The sequence below is a fragment of the Triturus cristatus genome, chromosome 8 (genome assembly GCF_964204655.1).
Source record: "Triturus cristatus chromosome 8, aTriCri1.1, whole genome shotgun sequence".
NCBI classification, from domain to species: Eukaryota; Metazoa; Chordata; class Amphibia; order Caudata; family Salamandridae; genus Triturus; species Triturus cristatus.
Window position 1 is genome coordinate 430099402 of NC_140591.1, and position 23258 is coordinate 430122659.

A 23258-nucleotide genomic window follows, 5' to 3' on the forward strand; every position below is an offset into this window, starting at 1 on the left:
CTCCGCCCACAATAATACAGAGTTAACAGGTTTCTGTGCACCACTGTACGTCTACAAGTCTCATGGTTACGTGACGTTACAACGCATGCCATTACCCCGCATGCTGTTGCAACGCCAAACTTTACCCCGACTTGCTGTCGGGGGAGCGCTGGAAGTTGGAATAGATTCATTTTCTATTCCCACTCCAGTGTGTGCAACAGTAGGGAAGGTGTTAAAGTTAAATCCAACACCTTCGACCCACTGCTACACACCTTTTTTGTTGCAACTGCATGCGGGGTAAATGCATGCGTTGTAATGGTTGCAGCGTAAAGGCTGTTTCCCAGTATCATGTAATGTACTGCATAAGAAATATACACTCCCAGAGCAATTCCAAAGGATGTATGTGCTGGGTGTAAACTTGTGGCCATGTAACCATAGTCCCACCACATCATACATCAGATTCTCACGGACCCCATGCATCTCTGATCTAAGGTTGTCCATTTCATGCATAAGAAGCTGATCCCTCTTTGTTTCTTTTTATTCCTTTAAGCACTTAATTTATAAAACAAAAAACAAAAGAACAAGTAGAAGATTATAACTAAGACTGGATTAGCTATTCATGCTGGAGTGAAACAACTTGAGAGCCCTTCTGGACCTGAGGAAGCGATGTGTGACTTATTATTAGGGAATGGCACTGGTTTGTATGGCAAAGACTTCATGTCATCGACATACCAGGTTTTCCATCCTGGTTTTTGTGGAACAAAATTAGTGTGCTCTGGGATTTTTAACTTTGGTTTGGCTTAATTGAAGCAAGACGAACCCACCTGAGAATAAGGATTGGTGAGGTGTCAAGCCATGCCCCTGAAAAGTGGTGTTTATGACCAGAAGCCATTTGATTACACCATGTACACAGGTATTCCAGAGAACTATTTTGGAGCAGGGTGACACTGTGTTCATTGTCAGAAAAGGACTTTGATTTATAGAACTTCTTTCTGCACCTGGTGAAAAGTAAATACACATGCCGGCCGTTTTGATTCTTCAGAGAATAAAGAATCTATTGTCATGGCAATAACTTGCTCTCTTAGGAATCAGAGATAATGAAGATAACCAGAGCTAATACAATACACATGTAACCTCTTAATGTAGTTTAAGATTCCTTTTCTTACTTTTTCCCTTTAGTGGCATTTTTCATTTTTTAATGCCTTCAAATTTGTTAAAACATTTTGGGGCTTATTTACAAGAAACTGACATTAGAGCAGCGATGCGTCAGTTTCCTTGCGCCAGGCAAAGAAACCCTTACGCCACCATGGATGCATCGTATTTACAATACGGCACACCATGGCGCAAGGATTGACAGATGCCACAGAATTTCTGACGCATCTGTCGGGCAGACACCAACTCTTCAGGACACCTTTGGACCTGTGGAAACTCTGCAAGGAAGGAGGACTACTGTGCTGATGAAGGGACTCTTTTGGACTGGTGGCCTGCAAGATTAGTGCCTTGCTGGGCTGTTGTCGTGCTGGATTACTGCCCTGCTGCTCTCCTGCCAGAGTCAAAGGGATTTACCATGCACCTGAACCGAGGACTCCCAGAGTTACTTCAAGGGATAGTTTGATGGCCTCCTGTTCAGCGACCTAACAGGCTCCCAACCACCTGAACCAGCACCCAGACCCAGCTGAAGCCAGCCCCTGACCCCCAAGTGGTGCCCCTTATGTCCTGGACCCTTGGTGTGGGCTCTGTAGAGCTGAATTGAAGTTTTTGGGCACTTCACAACTGCCAAAGAGCCCTTTGGTGCCAAAACCGGGAAACAGAATTTACAACGAACATGTTACAACTCGTGTCATTACAATGAATGTTTTACAACGCGAAATCCATTACAACGTATGTCATTACATTGCATAATCCATTACAACGCATTCCCCAAAGTAACACCCCCAGCGGAGTTAGAATAGTAATTGCTTTGTAATGGATTCTGCATTGTAATGACATGCGTTGTGATGGATTTTGCGATGTAAAAAATTTGTTGTAATGACACGTGTTGTAACGCATGCGTTGTAAAGTGTCATATTCGCCGAAACCATGCTGCTCGCCCTGCCCGCCAACACGAAATTCCATTAACCCGACCCTTCACACTACAGCATTGGCTACTCGTGGTAGCACCACTGCGAAGCTCCAGCCTGAACGTTTGTAACAACAACAGGATCAGCGCACTACAGGAACGACTGTCTGTGATTCCAGGCCACCTCTGCTTGCTACATCGAAGACCATCCATGACATGTCCCTGCTCCTCGCGGCCCCCTCAACCGTGAATGGGACTATTTGCGCTGGACTGAGAAGGTAACTTTTCATCAGGACTAACCTGGTCCCTGTATCTGACCTGCGCTTCATCGCGGTCGGCCTGCATTTGTTACTTTCTCCCGGTCTCACACAACCAAATAGTTGGCAGTGTTGCTTTGGTCTTTTTAGTGCTATTTTCACTTAAATCTAATGATTGGATTAGTGTCATTTTGGTCCTGATTTATTTATGAAATCTGCACTCCTTTTCTAAATTGGTGTTAGATTTTTCTTGTGTTTAGTTTTCATTGTATTACCTTTGAAGTGCTTCATAAATACTTTACACATTGTCTTCAAATTAAGCATGACTGTTCTATGCCAAGGCACCAGCGGGTTGAGCACAGGTTGACTTGGACTCAACATGTGTCTCACCCTGACAAGGACTGTGGTTGCTGATTGAGTAGGGTTTCACCCCCCTCAACCAATAACCCAATGTTGCACATTTTGTCAATGAAGATCTTGAAGACCTTTGAGAGAGTAGTTAGCTCTGGGTGCTTTCTTTGGAACATATATAATATAATATAACTCTAAAATAATGACTCAAGCCTCACCGAGCACTACATCATGTTTGAGACTTTGGGTCATGATGACTAAAACTAAATGTGAGCCACTTTTCAAATGAGTGTCAGTATCACTTTGAAACTGAATTACTTCTCTCCTTTTCTAACTGTGTAAACCATAAACCTGCAAAATAGTTTGTTCTACTTTTTGACCAGGTCAAAAGTTAATATGCACTATGGCCCATATGTACGAAGCCATTAGGCATTTCTTAACAGGCCTAATCGCTAATTTGGCCCATTAAAAAATGCTAAATGGCCTTTTCAGAGGTACAAAGGGACAAAACCGGTCGCAATTTGTGATTTCTACATGGTAGAAATCACTAATTGTGACAGCAATTTAGGAATCGCAAATAGGGATTACCTATTTACGATTCATAAAGCCCATGTTCAAAGCATTTCTTACTTCAACTTCAATTGATGGTAACCGTGTGCAAAATACATTTTTTATAAAAAAAATTATTGTGACATTAAGCGCACAAATGCCCTGAGGGCATATGTACACTTACATGTGCAACAGGAATTTTAGGGTGCCTCTAGGGGGGCCTTAAACTCAGAGGCACCCTAGATTTTACATTTCTTACATGCAAACCATTTCCTATTTCATCCATATACGGGAATGCACTGGTATTTGCCATTTGCGATTCTCTAATAGCGATTCTTAATCTGTAGGAAGCACTATTAGGGAATCGCAAATGTTTTAATATCCTTTTGCATTTCTTAAATAGCGATTCCTACGGAGTCGCTATATAAGAAATGCAAATGGGAACCTTAGTACATCTGGCTCTATGAGCTGCAGACTCCTACCTAAGAAACCTGCAGATGACCCTTACTCTCAAACCTCATGCACCACAGTTGTATTGTAGGACTTACCACTTTTCCACAGACTGTTTCATTCGCAACTGCATGCTTCTATGAGCATGAGGCTGGATGTCAATCAGTTCCACTCTCTTGGATGGGGGTGGTGCCGTGATCTCTTGTATCAGATCCTGCAAAACTGCCTTGTACATATGGCAGCAGAAGAGCTAAAGAAAAAAATGATGAAACACTCATTAATTGAAAAATAAATATATTGATTGGGGGCACATTTTTCTAACAAGAAACATCACAAAATGATTAAGGCGTTCGCACACTTATTTGAACTCGGGTGGTGGAATCCCAGATGCCTATTCAGATGTAGTTAAAGTCAGGAGTACAAGCTGTTCACGTTCTGGGCAGCTGGGCAGTTCCAGAGCTTGCTTCGAGCCTGCTCCACATTCTGTACCACTCTCAGAAGCAGGCAAGCTATAGATTTGTTACTGCTCCCGTTAACCCTAAGAGGTTGAAACATTGGTTTTTGCCACGTAGTTGTCGAAATGCTTAAGAGTTAAGACATGGGCTAAGATAAAACACCAGCAATAGGCCCTGCTACCCACTGCGCACCTCCACCACGCACTAACAATTGATTATTCCTGGAATGATAAACAAGCATTCAAACCCACAATTTCTTAGTCCAATTCTGAAGAGGCATCCCTGATTCTGGGGACAGTTCCATTTCAAGCAGGAGATAAATAGGATCACCGTGCGGATTGTAGGGGGTGGGTGTGGGGGTGGAAGTGTTGGGAGTGGCAAGTTGCATAAACAGGCTTTGGGTCGATTGGGGAGTCATTTCACGTTCCCCCCATTCTGTAAGTGGGAGTCAAGTGGGAGGTCATGTTGTAGTTGTGTCTTCAAGCCCGGTCTGAACTGATACAGGATTGTAAAATCGGCCCTGATGTTGCTATGTGTGAGAGCACAAGGCCTGTTGTGATGAGCAGGAGCAGTATCTCTCCTGGCATACCATTCCAGGCACTTGTGACTGCCACTTTTGCGATAAAATGGTGGTAAGACAGCCATCAGTGTCATTGATTCAAGTGGTTTGCAAAAGTAGTCACAAAAGACTTGGGGCCTAATTACAAGCCTGGCGATCTGAGGACCACCTGGCTCATGGGGGCACGGTGGTGGTGGTCTGACTGCCAAAAAACAGCTTTGGCGGTCAGATAGCCAGTGCACCGTTGCGACTACCTGTTCGCTGGTGGTGGTGGATAGTAGCATAATACTGTTCATTCCAGACTATAACTCAAGAGGGAGCGGAGACATCCTCAATCGAGGCAACATCTTACTCCTACTATCGACTATTAGCAGTCTGACTGACATCAGCACTAAAGACCTAGCGGCGGTGGAATTTATCCACAGTTACCACTTGTCAAACTTGGAGGTCACAAAAACAACATGGTTAAGGAATGAAACCGCGAAGAGAATTATGGAATTCGAGTCAATTTTTCTATCTTGGGGGATACGCTTAAAAAGAATGGAAAAAAACGGTTACCCGGAACCACTATGCCAGGCATATAAAGAGAGACAAATTCACGAGCCAACAAGCAAGCTACTATCAGAAAAAACTGAAAGCGTCCTAAAGGGGGCCAGAAGCCACTCAGTTTCCAGGATGATCCATCAATCAAATAGGCAAGAGCAACGCCTAATTGATCAAACCGACTGGAACTGGATAGCGAGGACAATAAACACAAGGGCCGAAAAGTCTTGACAAAATACTCAACAAAATCCAGCCATACAGCAACAACTAAGAACATGCTCTTGGAATATTAACGGCTTAGGAAACAAAAGAGACGACCTTCAGCTATTTTCCTACTTTCAAACATTGACATAATAGCCCTACAGGAGACCTGGCTAGAACAACCACATCACATCCAAGGCTTCAACACATATCACCTCCCAGCGACCAGAACTACTAAATACGGCCATCCAAAGGGCGGTCTTACAATATACACTGCTATAAAGACCTTCAACGAATCTAAGTATATTAACGCGAAACAGACAGGTAACAACTGCTCCCTCACGATAGAACTAGAAGTGAGGGGAAAAGATTCAGATCAAAATCTAAGGCTGATGAATGTATACTTACATCCCCGGGAAAAAAAAACAGGAATGAACCTCCTGGTAGAAGAGATCTCAAAAACACTGACAGAGACAGCGAACGCAAGCCTCATAGTAACAGGGGACTTCAATATGTTTTTGGGAGGGCCTCAAACAAGGGACACATCGTTAGAAGATCTGTTCCTTGCATGGGACATCCCACAACAAGCAACAAGCAAATGGGGTAACCAAAACCGGTTGTCAATCTCAAGCACTAAGGATCTAGAACACCTTAATCTGGCAGCATTAAATGGCCGCTTCGCAAACGACAGCCCCCCGTCAGCCACTTTTCACAACTCAACAAAACCGGTTGTCAATCTCAAGCACTAAGGATCTAGAACACCTTAATCTGGCAGCATTAAATGGCCGCTTCGCAAACGACAGCCCCCCGTCAGCCACTTTTCACAACTCAACAGTTAGCTCCTCCATAGATTTCACATTTGTATCCCTGCATCTCTTCGCGAAAATCACGGACTTCCGAATTGGCACAATGTCAGCTAGCGACCACCAGCCCCAAGAATTTGGCCTTAACCTCCAGGGGGTGGTGCAAGCCAGACCGGCGATAAACTTGGGTTGTTCACTGCTGGTGGCACAAAAAAGAATCAAATGTAACACGTTAAACCTGGAAGGCTTTACAACTGATGCAAAAAGCCGGTGGGAAAAGAGCATCACAAATAACTCTGAGTACCTAAACGCCTGGGAACACTTCACGAGGAGCCTGGGACAGGCCCACACAAGGAAACCTAAGACTCGTCGTCAAAGCTACAAAAGTCAAGGAAAGATAAACGATTCAACTGGCAACTGCGACAAGGCCTCAAACCAAAACATCAAGATAAACCACCTGAAAAGTAATATCAACAAACTGCTGCGTAAACTACACCGTGATAAATTGAACATCCCGGGCTTTAACCTATTGGCTGCAACCACACAAACCTCTAAAACTAGGGGGGTCAGTATTTTTGCAAGATCAGGACTTGGCACTCCAATACGTACAAAAGTTGACAGTCATGGTAGGTGGGCCATTGTCCAACTTAATATAGAAATTGTCATATGTTCTATTTATGGCCCTAACATTGATGATCCTACTTTATTTATTGAGCTAGACTCAGAATTAGCATTATGGACTGGCCCTTTAATATTATGTGGTGATTTCAATTTATCAAGTGACCCACTACAATATAATCAAAACCAACAGACGTATCTGGGTCGAAAACCAAGAGTGTTTAGGGCATTACAAAATTTGATTGATAGCCACAATCTGTGTGATATATGGTCATTAAAGAATGGTGGAGATCCTGGATATACGTATTTTTCCTATCCTCATCGGAAATATGTACGGATTGATTATATATACACAACTACCGATATTGCTTCTAATGCCTCTATCGTTAAATCCCCAAAGACAATATCAGACCACAACGCACTTTGTCTAATATGTGATGTCCCCAATCTTAAGAGGGCCTATCCACAATGGACATTTGACCGCAAACTTCTAGTCAATCAAGCATACATCGATCATATTAGGCAATGGGCCCAAGAATTTTTTGATATTAATCAATATAGTGCGTCTCGGTTCAATGTTTGGGACTGCTTCAAGGCAGCATTAAGGGGAGAGACCGCTACCTTTGTTGCCAGCCGAAAAAAAGAACATGAAAAATTACAAATTCAATTGACCAATAGACTCATGGAATTAGAGTATTTACATGCCAGCCAGTTGAGTTTGGGGATTCCAGGTGAAGAAATACTAAATAAAATCTTAGTGCTCAAAGCCGAGTTTAACGATGAATTAACTCGTAAGGCAGCCGAAACTTTTCAATCGAATCGGAGTAAGGTCTATGAGACTGGTGAGAATGTAGGGAGATATCTTGCCCTTAGAACTCGGCAATCACAATCCCGTAATTCCATCCAGAATATCAAATATGAGGGAAGAGAATATACCACTCAAGAGGACATCACTAAATGCTTTTATGATTACTATCAAAAATTGTATCAAAACGAAGATCATGGCTTAGCCGTTGATACTAAGGATTTTTTAGAGAACTGGTTGGAAGAGACTAATTTGACTAATTGCCTCGATGATGGTACAAAAGATGAACTCGAAATAGACATAACCTTAGCTGAAGTAGAACTTGCCTTGGCCGAATTAGCAGCGGGAAAGGCGGCAGGGCCAGACAAAATACCTACTGACCTTTACAAAATATTGGGCAATGTAATTATCCCATTTATGCATGATCTTTTTTTGGGGATACAATGGCTTGGTAAATCTCCTGAATCCTGGAAACTAACGAATATTGTCATTTTTATCAAAAAAGATAAGCCACCCGAATTAACAACTTCTTATCGACCAATATCCCTGATTAATTCAGACTCAAAAATATATGCTAAAATCTTATCTAATCGCTTGAGCAGGATCATCGAACGTCTGGTCTCTCCCTGGCAACACGGTTTTATACCCGGTAAGAGCACTACAGATCACACGCGTAGAGTGATCTCCCTTTTTGACATCGTGGGAGCAAGGGGGGACCAGATGTCGCTGATCTTGCTTGATGCTGAGAAAGCTTTCGACCGGGTCTCTTGGCAGTTTCTTTGGGAAATATTAGCCGTTAACAACTTTGGCCCGGTCTTTATAAAATCTATTAAGGCCCTTTATGCAGACCCCAAGGCAAAAGTAATGACGGGTGGAGGTGAGTCTGCAATTATTAACATACAAAGGGGTACACGACAAGGTTGCCCGTGTTCCCCATTACTGTTTGCCTTATATATTAATCCCCTTATCCTCAAACTATTAACCTCACCATCGATTAGACCTATCAAAGCTGGCCTATATGATACCAAAGTTCTTGCCTATGCCGATGACGTTGCGGTTTTAACAACTAACCCTACTGAGGCTATAACTAATATTGAAGAAATCACTCGTACTTTCGGTTTATACTCTGGATACTCATTGAACCAAGACAAAACAATGGTGCTATCTACTGCTAATACTCCTTTTATAAGTCGAGTTAATTCGGCAAAATATCTCGGAGTGACCATCTCACCAAAAATAAGTGAAATTAATGCAATAAATTATGACCCCCTAATTAAAAAAATAAAAATAGACCTACTTAGAATAAATAATCTTCATCTTTCTATAATTGGTAGAGGTAACTACGTTAAAATGGTGGTATTCCCAAAGATCTTATACCTATTTAGGGCAATCCCCCTTCTTGCCAGTATCGACACAATTAAAACCTTAGATCGTGCGATATCATCCTTTATTTGGAGTTATGGGAAGACAAGGCGAGCGCTGGTAAAAATGACACTATCATCCTCAAGAGGTGGTTTAGCTATTCCAAATTTAACTTATTATTTATGGGCCGCTTTCCTACAACCGATGATGGTTTTACTCATACCAGGTACTAACAGTAACAACAGTTTTAATAACAATCATGATCAATATATACCATCAATTTACGAGTTGATGCTGGGCAGTAAAGCAAGAGGTTTGCTTCTGAGACAAGTAGAACCTTCCTACTTCAAAAAAATTAAATTTAAGACCTTTACAGACGCCCGGAAAATTTGGAATAGAATTACTAAAATGCTCGCTATTTCAAAATTCACATCATATACACCGCTATGGGATAGTGCAGTTATACCGCAATTCTTCAATGATAATATAACTAGGCGGTGGGCGAATCTGGGCATCATAACTATTGGGGATTTTTTGGGTAGTGAGGGTAAAGCAACATTTGATGAATTATATGCTAAATATCATATCCAACCCACAGATTATCTAAAATTTATTCAAATTTATACAAGTCTTAGACAAATTAAATCCGACATAGAACTAAAACCCATACCACTTCTTGACCTTTTAGGAAAACATCGCACCAGAATAAGCCATCTATATGATATTTTCATCAGAAATCACCCCAACGACCTTGAAGATATAGAAACCAGCTGGGCTAATAAATTGAACAATGCTAATGTAGATATAGATATGACTCTATATTTATCTTCCAAAGTTTTACTTGCCTCTAACTTAAAGGCCCAAGTCTATAAAACTACATTTAATTTATATTACACCCCCTCCAAATTGTTTTCCTGGGGTAAGGCAGAACATGATAAGTGTCCCAGATGTACTCTAGGTCCGGCTGACCTTATACATATGTTTTCGGATTGCCCCAAATTGGAACAGTTTAAAATGGCCATCACTAAGCATTGGATTGAAATTTTTGGGCATGAAATAAAAACGTCAACCACTTTGTTTTTGTTAGGTTATGATGACTCTCTCGGCCATACCAACCTAGAAATTCCCGTTATTTACATCGGCACTGCGGTCTATAGAATAATTTTATCAATAAGATGGAAAGATCCCGAAGCACCAACTTTCCAGGGATGGCTAAATAGACTACTGGCAATATACAAGTTGGAAATAGCTATCTATGGAGCTAGAGGTAAAAAGTCTCGATCTCATGGGGAACAAGTGTGGTTACCAATAACTAATTGGTATGAGTCGCTGAGGGACTAATTTGATTTTCCTGTTAAAACATAAGTATATATGTATACTTGAAGGCTATGTTCATTATGAATATTTTATTGTGTCTCAGATGAATTTCGTGTCCTTTTCTTTTCTTATCTTCTTTTCCGGCCTTTCTTGCTCCTAGAAATGTAATTGGATTCCCTTTGATGTCTACTGCATTATTTAACCGTATAACATTCATTATTTGTTTGTCCTGCCACTCTAAAGTTTCTACTAGTATTTCTTTTTTGTATTTCTTGAATCTGCTCAATAAAAATAAAAAAAAAAATAAAAAAATAAAAAGGAAACCTAAGACTCGTCGTCAAAGCTACAAAAGTCAAGGAAAGATAAACGATTCAACTGGCAACTGCGACAAGGCCTCAAACCAAAACATCAAGATAAACCACCTGAAAAGTAATATCAACAAACTGCTGCGTAAACTACACCGTGACGGACCGGATCCTACAATTCAATTGGAGATGCAAAACTTAAAACGGGAAAAAAAGAGAACAATCTGGCAGGACAAAAGGGAAGTAGAGGAAGAACTGTGGGCAAGACTTCTACACAACGCCAAAGGAACCAACACAAGCGGAAGATTCTGGAAAACAGTTAACTCACTCCAGAACTCTAAGAATCCGACCATTGACTCTTATGTATCCGAGGAAGCCTGGGCCAACCATCTTCAGGCACATTTCAACATAGTGCCACAGCCCACTACTACTAGCCGACCGGACAAGGCCAAAAAAAGTCCAACACGGACGTTACAATTGGGCAGTAACGCATTTGACCCAACGGAAAAACAAATAATAAGCAGGATCGCCATGGGGAAAGCGGAGGGGGCGCCAGGCCCTAATGGGATTCCCCCAATACTGTATAAACAAAACCCAGATTACTGGGCAGCAGCCCTAGCGCCACTCTTCAAACAGATAATAGACACTGCAACAATCCCAGCGTCATGGAAAGGGTCTATTATAGCACCAATACACAAGAGGGGCAACGTAAAGGACCCAAAAAACTACAGACTAATAGCCCTAATCGACAACGAAGCCAAATATTACATTGGCCTCCTATTAGAGGAGCTTCTGGACGGGACAGAAGAAAATGCAGTAATTCCTATTACCCAGACAGGATTCCGCAAACAAATGGGCACAACATCAAACATGCTAGCTCTCTCACTTCTCATTGACGCCACAAAGGCAGCTAATCTCCCCTGTATGTATGCTTCATTGACTTCACCTCAGCGTTTGACACTATTAACAGAAACTTACTATGGTCAAAACTGGAAAAAAGGAATATCCCATCAGGCCTTCTCACACAGCTGATTCTACTTCATACGGACACATGGGTCCAAGTAAAGCTAGGGCCAGGAGATTTCCTTTCAAGAAAAATAACAACCACGAAAGGCTTAAAACAAGGCTGCATCCTAGCTCCAACACTTTTCAACATCTTTATGTCCGACCTGGCACAGCTGCTGGACGAAACTAACTCTCACGCCCCTAGCCTAGGCAGCCTTACTATTTCCAACCTAATGTATGCTGATGACATTGTCCGAATAAGCAGAACACCGATAGGGCTACAACATGTGATCAGCACCACGTTTAAGTACTCAACAGACAACAATCTTACCATCAACCTCTCAAAAACCAAAACAATGAGGATCAATGCAAAAAGATCATCAGCAGGTTTTCACTGGCACATGGGAGGGACTACACTGGAAACAGTGGAGGAGTACAGGTATCTGGGGGTAATTCTTGATAGAAAGGGCTCAGTCAACCAGCAAAAGGAAGCAATAAACTGGAGGGGCATCAGCGTAGGGATTGCACTAAGGAACCTCAAAACTAAAGCAGTCGGCCGAAGCTTCACACCCCTGCTTCAAGTGCTACAGGCAAAACTAACATCGGCCCTGACCTACGGAAGCGAATGCCTCTGAGGAAGGGATGCCCAGCAACTGAACAGCACAATAGCGAAGGCCATGAGAATAATCTTCAGTCTGCCCAATTACACCTCCCAGGCACAAATTAGGCTGGAATTTGGCCTGAGAAACCAAACCCTAGAGCGAATGGGTGCCTATGCCAAAAGATGGCACAAGATACAGAGAGGGGAACCCACAAGCCTAAATCACCACCTATGGAAAGAGATGGAAAGGAAGAGTAAGAGTGCGGCTGCGCTATACCTCAACCACTCTTTAAATTCCCTGAGCCTACAAGAAGCTTGGATGAGCAGTGGATCTCACAACATCTTTAAACAATCAGTTAACAAATCAGTTAGATCCATGTCGTTAATCGAGGATAAAGCAAGCCTAGCAACCCGGGCCCATGGCTGGACAGTTATCCAAAGCTATACAACCAGCCTCTGCCAAAGCTACTTAGGAGTTGGGTTTACTAGGCGCACAAAGGAGAAGTTCCTACGTCTACGGCTGGGCCAACTTCCAGTTCAAACCCATCTCCCCCCATGGACAAGGCCCAAAGAAACAATCAACTGCCGAGTCTGTGGGAACTCAAAAGAAGACATCCTGCATCTACTATGCACCTGCAAAGGCTTGGACGCAGAGCGCAGACCCCTTCTAAAAAAGCACTTCAATAGGCTGGGCATAAGAACATGCCGGCAGGCAGTAAAAGCTTGCTTGGATGGAACGAACATTCAATTAGCAAGCCACGTCGTCAAATTCTTGGAGAAAGCAGAAAAGAAACAAGAATGACAGAGGGCCAAAACAGGCCGACGCCAACTAACGAAGTGAAATCCAAAACTGATAAGGAACCATCTTACTTGATATGGGTAATGGCCTGACACCCGAATGGTAAAATAGGACACAATAATACTGCAGGGGACAGTTATGATTCAACAGACCCAGCAATAAATTCCATAGCTCGGCCTAACACCCAGGCGAAAAACAACAGACAGTCCTTCTTTTAAATTCTGTGCTCAGTCTGAAATAAGCACAAATTTCCGTATTCATTATAATGATTCTCTTTTTATCACTCGAAGCTAATGTCGTTACATATATATATTTGTCATTGTCTTTTTTAAACACCAATTGTATTTAACTTATGGTTCTTATATGCTAACAATTGCAATGGTTTTAATTAACTGAGCAATAAAGACTTTACTTACTTACTTACTTACTGGTGGTGGTGTGGCAGTCACAGGCCCAGCAATATGCTGGTGGTTCCGATGTGGCACCGCAAAGCATATTACGAGTTTCAGGACTGCCAGCGGTGTCATGGAAGGCTTTACTCCATGAAAGGGCTGGCAATCCTGAAACAAAGGGGGCCCTGCATGGCCCCCTGTTGTCCATGTGCATTGGGATGCATGTAGGGGGTCACAACATGTGGCCCCCTGTGTGCATGCACCCCAGTTCCTGCACAGCATGGACTTCACAGTCCATGCCGTGCAGGAACTGTTTTTACCGTTCCCATTGCGGTGTCCATTTTTAGAGGCACTGCTCTGAGACCGCCACACAAAGCCCACCAGACATGAAAAAACTCGTAATGTGGCGAGCGGTGCATACACGTGTTTGGCGGAGTGGGCGGCCAGCGTGGCGGTCCAAAACCGCACTGCCAAACTCGTAATCAGGCCCTTAATGTCTTCTAAAGGGTGATGTAATCGAATCCAATGCCTTTTTGCTTTCTATTGTCTTTAATATCCCTTGGTGGAAAAACATAAACAAATGCAAAGCAATCTCTTTTTTAATAGGTCCATATAGTTCATGTATTCTTTCTTTCTCTCATGTATTTTTGGTCTAGCTGTCAACTAAATTTGTAAGGAACACTTGGCCAAACTTACTTTAGCCCTCTGTTACATTTCCCATTCCCCTTCAAGTACACTTTCTATGACATTCTCAGCTATTCTCAGAATCCTCATCTAAAAGACTTGTGCCAAAAACACTGACAAAAGCTCTTATCACGACTACCACCATTAACACAATGAAGGGTTTTTGCCCTAAAAATCAACACTAACTTCCCAGCCCTCTTCCGTTCTACAAAGCTTTCGGCAACCTTTTATAAAAACATTATAATGAATAAATAATTAGTAAATGTTTGTTAGTATTTGTGCCTACATCTTAAATATACACTACATTATCAGCTCATATATACTGCTTTAATCAGGCCTATAAATGAAGACTGTGGGCTGCATTAAGGTAAATGGGAGAGTCTGACCATCCCTGCAGAGGGGTGGTCAGTGGGGTGTCCTAAATAAATGCAGTCCTGTCTCCTTTCTCTGCGAGCTTAAAATTAAGAGTAGGCGTGTGTGAACTTTCCATAAGTTCGCAAAATATTAAGGACAGTTCACAAAAATTCGTGAAGTTATATTTTATTGTGAAATGTGGTTTTCCAATATCCTGCATGACTTTTCTCGAGATGACATCGGGAGACTGGTTTTATCAAAAAATGTCTCTCAGCAAGACTTTCTCTGTGCAAATCAGTCCCCCAGGAGCACAAGTTATCCAAAATCACTAAAAGCATAATTCAAAGAAATCTAGTGTAAAGTAAAATGAAGGAATTTGCAAATTTCATCATATTATTAACATTTCACCCAGGCCTAATTGTGAATTAATATTGAAAAGCCAGTGGAAGATAAGCAAACACCTAGTTTAAAACAGCCTTTCCCTAGCCTCAAACTTGGTGGCGTTTGCAGCGACCACCGACAGACTGCCAGATATATGCTTGCCATTCTTGGACGATAAGGCTAAAGACAGAGGCTCTATTCTGAGTGAGCACCACATGAACCCCATCCTACCTACAAAGATATTTCCCCCGGCAGTAAGTGGACCATTGGCTCTGTGAGTGAGGACATGCATTAGTTGCTGGTGAATGCTTGTCTTGGTGTGGAGGACAGAAAGGTTGTGTAACAGATACTGATTTGTTTTCAAAGTGCTGCTCAGTTTGGCTATCAATAGTCCTAGTAATTATTGTGGGACCAATTCCCAAATGCTTGTGAAACAAGTCTGGAATTTGCTCCTTTTAGGGTTACTTTTACCTTCAGAGAAGAACTCAGTTTTCCTGGATTATTCCCAAGCATAATTGTTTCTGCAGTGGAAATGGAATCGGGTGTATTGTAATGGTGTGATGTAACACAATTATACATTATCAGAATGAATCTCATTTTTTATTCCTTTTTAGGTTTCGCCTGCACAGCGCTTGTGCTGTGCTTGAGAAATCTATTGTTTTTAATATGTATGTGGCCGTGCTGAACGATATCGGATAGCCGAACATGGCTCCTGAAAACCACAGCGTGATACCCATGTGCTACGATTATGGCCGGGGAGAGCCATAATTAGATACTTGTGACTTGCTTTTCTATTTGTTTTTTGAGATTTAGATGATACTGTGCCTGCGTCTATACCCTCATCCTGGGTTAGTGCTTAGTGTATACATCATTGGATTGGAGTACGCCCTGAAGAAGCCCGAATGGGTGAAACGTGTTGGCTGTTGGCTGTTTTTGTGTAAAGTGCATGTATTTAGAATAAGCGAAGAAGTGAAAAGAATTCTGACCACTCAAAAGAAATACTTCAGTCACTGTCATCGTGATTGTGTTGCTTTATGGATTTATCCAATTATCATGTCTAAGCGTCTCTATCCATGTGCCTCTCTATTTGTGTGTTAGTATGTTTTATTGAGGACCATTAACGATGGCTGGTTCTGAGAGGTGGGCACTGTCTTGCAGATAAGAAACAACAGAATAATTTTGTGTTATACTCAGTGTACACAGGTAGTAGTGCGGCAAGCTAGACACCCTGCCATCGTGCAGCATTTTGGTCTGGGTTTATAATATTATTCCTAAAAGGGAGTTACAGCCCCCCACCTCTCTTTTCTGGCTCTTCATTGGTTCCTGTGTTTGCTATTTACTTTTTCTCCATTTCTATTGGCTGTAGTATATTTTACTCCACTTACCAATGCTTTTTCCTCGTCTTCTTCTCTTATCAGTTTCCCACCGCCGAAATACTGTTAACATCCGCCATGGTGGAATTATTTTTTCATAAATAAAGTTTTGCCTCTTTCTGCTTTTTCGTCTTGCAACAGTTTTATATAGCTGCAATTTATCACCAGGAGAGATTAAGTAATTTGTCCAGAATCACAGGATGTTGCACCGGCGAAACTCGAACCAGGAATCCCAGGTCTTGAGTCAGCAGCCCTGGCCGCTGCACCACATCCTTTCCACTCCTATGCTGCTTGTCAGGGAGCTCTTTCCTTCGTCCCTCACGGTGATTGATGAAAACAGCTTAGTATTCATCATATAGGTGAACCCGATGTATTACCTGTGCTAGTTTTAAATTACTTTTCTGAGTGCTTCTGTTAATCAATCAATCAAATCATTTTTGTTCAGTTTCTTGCACAAAAACCATAAAAGCACACACTGAATACATATAAAAACTTCCTTGAGTAAAAACATGACTACTAAAATAGTGACTGAGACTATGTAGAATAGACAGTATCGACAAAATGTGCAAGACTTTACAAAGTGCAGCGTGCCAGAAATAGAGTGTTAAAATGCGCAGGTTAATCACAGCTAGATCTGAGCCTTACTGCAGATTTAAAAAAAGCTGAGCACTTAGAAAGTTGTACTACCGGAAAGTGCTTCTGTCAGCAGTCCCTCTTCTTCCCCCTGCCCTCTGTTGTGTTTTGACCAACCTCCTGCCCACTCTCCGTTTTGTTTCCACCTTCCCACACTCCTCACGCTCTCCACTGTGTTTTTAACCCCTCCTGCTCTCCTTTGTGTTTTCAGCTCCACCACCCCCTCCTCCTCTATTTTGCCTTTTCAAACCAACCACCCCTTTCCAGCTCTCTGTTGCATCTTCAAACTACACCCCACCCGCACTTTTCAATGTCAGAATCCCTGCTAACACAGCGCTTAGAAGCATCCGATGGATGTTGCTTTGCCACGTCAACAAGGAGCGCTCTCACACACCTGCCCCTGTCACTCTTTGCCCTCGCCTTCCTCCAGTACCCCACCTTCTCCATTGTTCCCCCAGCCACCTGGGGCTGGTGAAAGCCGAGATTCTAGGGCTGGCTTCCAAACTGCTGTGGTGGCTAAAGACTATAGTCGCTTGGTGCATCTGTTTCAATTAAATCTCAGCACAGGAAGGCCTTTTTATTCCTGGGGAAATAACTCGAGCTTCCTGTGTGACAAGAGTGCCCGCTCGTGCAGCGCTTAGAAGCATCCAATAGATGTTGCATCTGCACTTCATCAAGGACCGCTCATTGCATAAAGCACTAGCCCAGCATCCGCCGTTGTTGGCTGAGTGCACGTATACCCTTTTTATACCAGTATCAGGAGCCCTCACACATAGTACGCGCACAACGTCACACTCACTCCGCTCCCACTTCTGACCCCTTTCTGCCCCCGCTGGGCCGAAGAACTTTTGGAATCAGGTTATGTTGTCCAAGGCGTAGACTTTTTATCAGGTGACTCACCACAAACCATTACGAGAGTAAAAGTATTCCATTTGGATATATTATTATTTCACAGCATCAGACTTTAGCGACATCAACATGTCAAAGGCAGTAAGGAAATTAGGCATGACATTACATTTGAACTTCAGCTTGACCTTACACTTGAATTAGAATTTGTCCGACTCGGCCCACCCACTCAGCTGCGCACATTGTGCCAGCAGGCCCCAACGCGCTACAGCAAACAGTTGTATATTACAAGAGGCCGACTCGGCCGACCCACTCAGCTGCGCACATTGTGCCAGCAGGCCCCAACGCGCTACAGCAAACAGTTCATTACTTGAAATCCAGGGCACCGCATAGCTTGAATTTGTCCGACTCACTCAGCTGCGCACATTGTGCCAGGTGGCCCCAACGCGCTACAGCAAACAGTACATTACTTGAAATCACAGGGCACCGCATAGCGCACCGGCCCACCGGGGTACCTGAACACCGGCAACCTCCCCAAGATTTTACTCAGTCCATATGTTGCGGGTTAAGGCAGTGGAGTCCAGGACCACCAGCAGGTCAGTCCCCTCCCCGCCTACCCTCTGCACACTTCCAACCTACCCCCACCTGAGGTTCATCCAGTCGCTGATCCTCCATTGCTGTGCAAGTCCCTTTGCTGTTATCTGTCAGCGCTCCGCCTTGCTCTTCTGCTGGGTGTGTGGGTGGTTTTAGACGCTCTTGCGGCTGCCCAGGGATCCAAGGAGACAAAGAGGACGAGATCCCTGGGACGCCGCCTTAAATAACTTACTGTTAAGTTTCAGTTTCACTTATGTATTGGAGACGTCCCCAATGATTCACCTCCTTCTACCAGCCCCCTGGAGGAGGAGTCTCTGCTCTTGGGCGACTAAGGGCACCCCTCTCCTAGGCGCGGGGGGTGCCTACTCATTCTTGTGCTGTAGGCAGAGGCTGCAGACTCCTCTATCAGCAGGCACCTATGCAGCCTGTGCACGGACCTCTCTAAACAAGAGATGCAGTGGCTTCAGAGCAACACCCCCAGTTATACAGTTAACACTCACACCTGCCCTCCTCAGCTAGGGAACTCTGCAAGGAAGATGTGGGGTAACAGCCAGAGCTGCTGAGTGGGGAACCAGCTTCGAGTCTCGCCGTCGGCTTAACATCCTGTGATTCTGGGCAAATCACTTAATCTCTCCAATCCCTATAAACAACGAATGGTGACCCTGTGTAATGTGACTAGTGATACTAAAATGTGCTCCAATACCTTCAGGTCGAGTCTGCGCTACACAATACTGCAAACTATATTTTAGAAAATCGATTTCTCCTTTCATTATAGCATTAAACACTTTGAAAAGAATTAGCCATAGGCGCGGTTCTTGCTCATTACTGTTTACAAAATTCTTCTTCAGGTCTTGAAGGAAGGGGGTACTTTCATTTTTTTACACTGCTCCAGGGCCCTGGATACTGCTGTATGCAAAGCTTACGGCTGGGTCCAAACTGGGGTGGTGTTGAGCAAAAGAAGGATGGATTAAACCCAGATCCTTGTGACTGGGGGTGAATGTTTGCATTGTCCAGCATTCCGTCCATCAATTGTTTCTTTTGTATAAGTCACCCTAAGTGGGAAGGGTATGCCCAGACGTGGGTCACATGCTGACTACACCACTGGATTCAGTGTAGCCTGGCTGATGAAGGTTGATGCACTGAAACTGGTCCCAGGATGCTTGTTTCCAGTCCAGGGAGGACCTGGCATGGCAGTTTGGGCTGGACTGCTCCCACAAGGAACAGGGTCAAGACTGATTTTCATATGGCAAACTGGGGTGCTGTGGTGAGCAAAAGAATGATGGCTTTAACCCAGATCCTTGTGACTGGAGGTGAATGTTTCCATTGTCCAGCATTTCGTCCATCAATTGTTTCTTTTGCAAAGCTTAGCCAAAAACCTACCAGTGGGGTATCCAACGTAGGCCCATGAGGGGGAGATCCATTCAGGATTTCAGGGTATCCACACAAAGCAAATGAACTTATCAATAGTATGATGGGAATGTATTTACTTACTAGGCTTTTATCCTGAAAATCTGGCATGGGCCCAGCTCCCTTGCACCTACATTGGACATCCTTGCTTGACTAGGTCCTTCACTCTTCATTGATAAATGCGGTTGTGTGGTTACTGCTTCCTCATAGGAGGTGGTTTGGTCTCAAATATTATATACCACAGAAATTGTCTTATGCAAATGTGATGTTCCGGTGGCACATAGGGCTTAGTCATATCTACAAGGCCACGTAAAGTTGCCCTGCATGGCTTTACACGTCCTTGCATATAGGGAGTGAACCAAGTTGTTGTGCTGCCTCACACTACGATGGTGAGGCGTGCCTTGGGTGTTACGGTGGGTGCTCCCACGTAACACCCATGGCATTTGACACATTCCCAGATTTACAACAAGCTGTAAACCTTGGAATGCATCAAAAGCCTACACCTCCCCAAGGAGAAGTAACTTTATTTATTCTCTTTTTTTCCTCTTTCCATGTGTGCTGAATTCAGCAGCACACATAGAAAGAGGAAATCGCCTCCATTGATTGTTTTTGTGCAGGAAGGTGTTCTTTCCTGTACAAAAACAATCATCCTTACAATGCAGACACCCTTGCACCATGGTGCAAGGGTGCCTGCTTTGGCACCAGGCAGCCAATTTTGCGCCAGCGCAGGGAAAGAGGATGAGAATGCCCCGTCTATGGTGGATACGGACCGTTCCTGCCCTTTTCTTTTACCAGATCACAGCAGGAAGGCTTGAGGCGCTGCCCTGCGACAAAATATTGTAAATGAGGCCCTTAGTGGTAAATCTCCTCATTGATGGAATTCACAATATCCATGTGTAGACTTAAACAGCTGAGCCAGGAGTAGTTCCATCCACGTCTGGGCAATACACAGGGCCAGTTTCAAACTATGTCCATGCAACGCACACACAGGTATGTTATTATGCTAAATGCGACACATTACCCTTTCCACCAAACCGTCTAGCCACCCACCCCATTAGAGACAGGTGGACCATAATTATTCCATCAACTCCGTGACTGAACACTTCCTTTGTCTCCTCGATGCAGTTAGGGCCATCGCAGGAAGGACATTGCACCCTATTAGGGTGAACTGCGTAATATCTTTTTTTCCTGTCCGTCACTGCCAGAAAACACCTGTCGGTGAGGAACAGGAAAAAAACAACAATAACACCCACACCCTGAAAGAAAACAACCAGGGTGTCGGATCATTAGTTTTTTGCTTTTTAAAAAGAAACTCCTATTTAAGAAGTTTGCTATTGAAACATGTTAAAGGTTTGGTTGATGGGGGCTGTACACCAAGCTTTTAGTATACTGAAAGGAACCACCATGTCATCTCTAAATTTGGCGGGGGTGTACCCTCAGGATGGAAAGGGAATGCCCTCCACTATCCGGATGGACATCACTCCATCCACCAAAGTCTAGATTAGGCCCTTAGTTCCTTAAGTACTGGAACTAATATTTTTTTTGTCCTCTCATCCACCACTTTCCATCACAACAACATCTTCTCCATGCCCTGTACCAACATGTGATCTGGGCACAGACAGCAGAATTATGGAAGAAATTAGTAAGACTACCTCATGTTTTTTGTGTTTGGTGCAGTCACATATCACTTTATATATGTTTTATGATATGTTTTTCCTATATTACTGTAAGATACATTTGACAAGCTTTTCATGTTTTAATAAAGGGTCTAACACACAAACTGATAGGCCACATCTCTGTATACTTAAGTCAACATATGTATCAGTATGTTTTTTAACTTCATATGCAAGGATATGTTAATGTCTCCTATCACACATTCTTATATCTACCAATATAATCGCTGTACTCAAACATTGAATGTACTATCCTTTGTTACTGTATCTAACCCTCTACAACGTCAGCACAATATTGTCATATTAATTCCAGTTATCATCGAGAAATGTTTATATTTTTGTTGAAGTTATGTGTATCTAACACACATCTGTACCTTTATAATGTTGGTGCTTTGATATCTCATTACTCTTCATATGACTCAGTTGTTAGCAACAGCGAGTGGCCAGCCCCCGGTGTTCACACTGTGACCAACACCACAGAGGATATCAGAGGACATCCTGACAGCAGCAATTCAGAATCTACTTTAATCAGTCAGGTACGTTTATGACCCATTTACACTACTCTGTGTTCTCCTTTCCACTTTCTAAATATTTGGTCGCATTTCTTACCAATGCATTGATGTTATACGGTTTAATACTTGTAAATAGAATATGGTACATATCTAATATAAATCTGTCTGCATATTCAGCGGCTTGATCAGGGGACACATGACCACCACGTCTTCATGAACACTGGTTTAACAACTGACATCAAGGGTTGCAACCACAAACAAATCCATGGCAGTAGCAGGTGAGGTGGCATTGCAACTAAGTATTGCTTCTATGTAAGGATCATTCATTAACTTTGTATGTTTCATTATGCTGTTGGATTTCTACATTAAAGTGTGGCTTCTTTTAGATGTTTATTATGAATGAAACAAGTCTAATGAAGGATTCTGAATACATTTTAATGGTCAACATGTTTAATCTTCCTCTTGGAAGTCCTGGGTATAGTGGTGCTGAGAATGGGGCAGCAGCGTCCAGAAAGTGGTGCATGGAAGGCAATCCCAGGAGAAATTCCAACATTCCTACAAGCAGCTATCTTGAGAATTTTCACTACAGAAGAAGAGAAGGATATTGTCATCCCCACTCAGTATTTATCATCAAAGACCACATTACAGCCAGTCAGATGTCTTCCGCCAAGTCTCTCCCGGGGACTGCTAGTCCCCCAGTCATCAGCTAAGTAGCCATGGATGCTTGTCCCCGCTAAACAGCTCTCATCTTCACATAACCCTTAACCCATAGATACTTCAGTTGGCTCACCTACACTCTCCTTCCATGCTAGTGCAATTCTGGTCTTATCTTAGTCATCTCGGGGAGAGGACCATCCTTTTTGAGAAGTAGCTCTCTCCATTCATTAATCTCCCCCCCAACAATTTCCCAGATGGTAATCCATTCGATGATTGTCAACCTGCCGGCAATGTATGATAGCCAAGCTTGCAGGAAAAAAGGGGGTTGAATCGCCAAATCCTGTTCTCTGGGAGGGCCATTTTTTAGAAAGCAGTTATCTGTGTGTGGTGGTGCGTATTCGTGTCATAGGTACGGCCCTACATGAGATTGCTGACCATCTTAAAGGATTCCCTCAAATGTTTGTCAGGTGTAACCATGCTGTAGAGACCACTGAAACATTTTACTAAGATACAGGAAAGTTGCACCATTTAAAATATTAATTTTTGGAAGGAAGAGCGTACAAGACAATATGTCTTTGCCACGCAGATGTTAAAGGCAATAAGAAACAAGTAGTAGTGTCAATCTGCAAGGCCAAGGCATGAAAATAGGCAATCCCTGCCCAACAAAACCCTCATAGGAACCCACCTGTACAACCTACACCTACCACCTCAACCCCTAACTCCACCTCAACATC

At 43.1% G+C, this 23258-nt stretch overlaps 1 protein-coding gene across 3 annotated transcripts in view; it reads right to left on the minus strand.

The window, feature by feature from the left end:
- The window catches only part of ERICH6B (glutamate rich 6B), a 370776-nt gene that overhangs the window by 318386 nt on the left and 29132 nt on the right, over positions 1-23258 (minus strand). For all 3 annotated transcript variants that reach the window (XM_085621832.1, XM_085621831.1, XM_085621833.1), the window contains one exon: positions 3744-3895. In XM_085621832.1, the coding sequence (XP_085477958.1) occupies positions 3744-3895 (152 nt within the window). The remainder of the gene's footprint in view (positions 1-3743; positions 3896-23258) is intronic.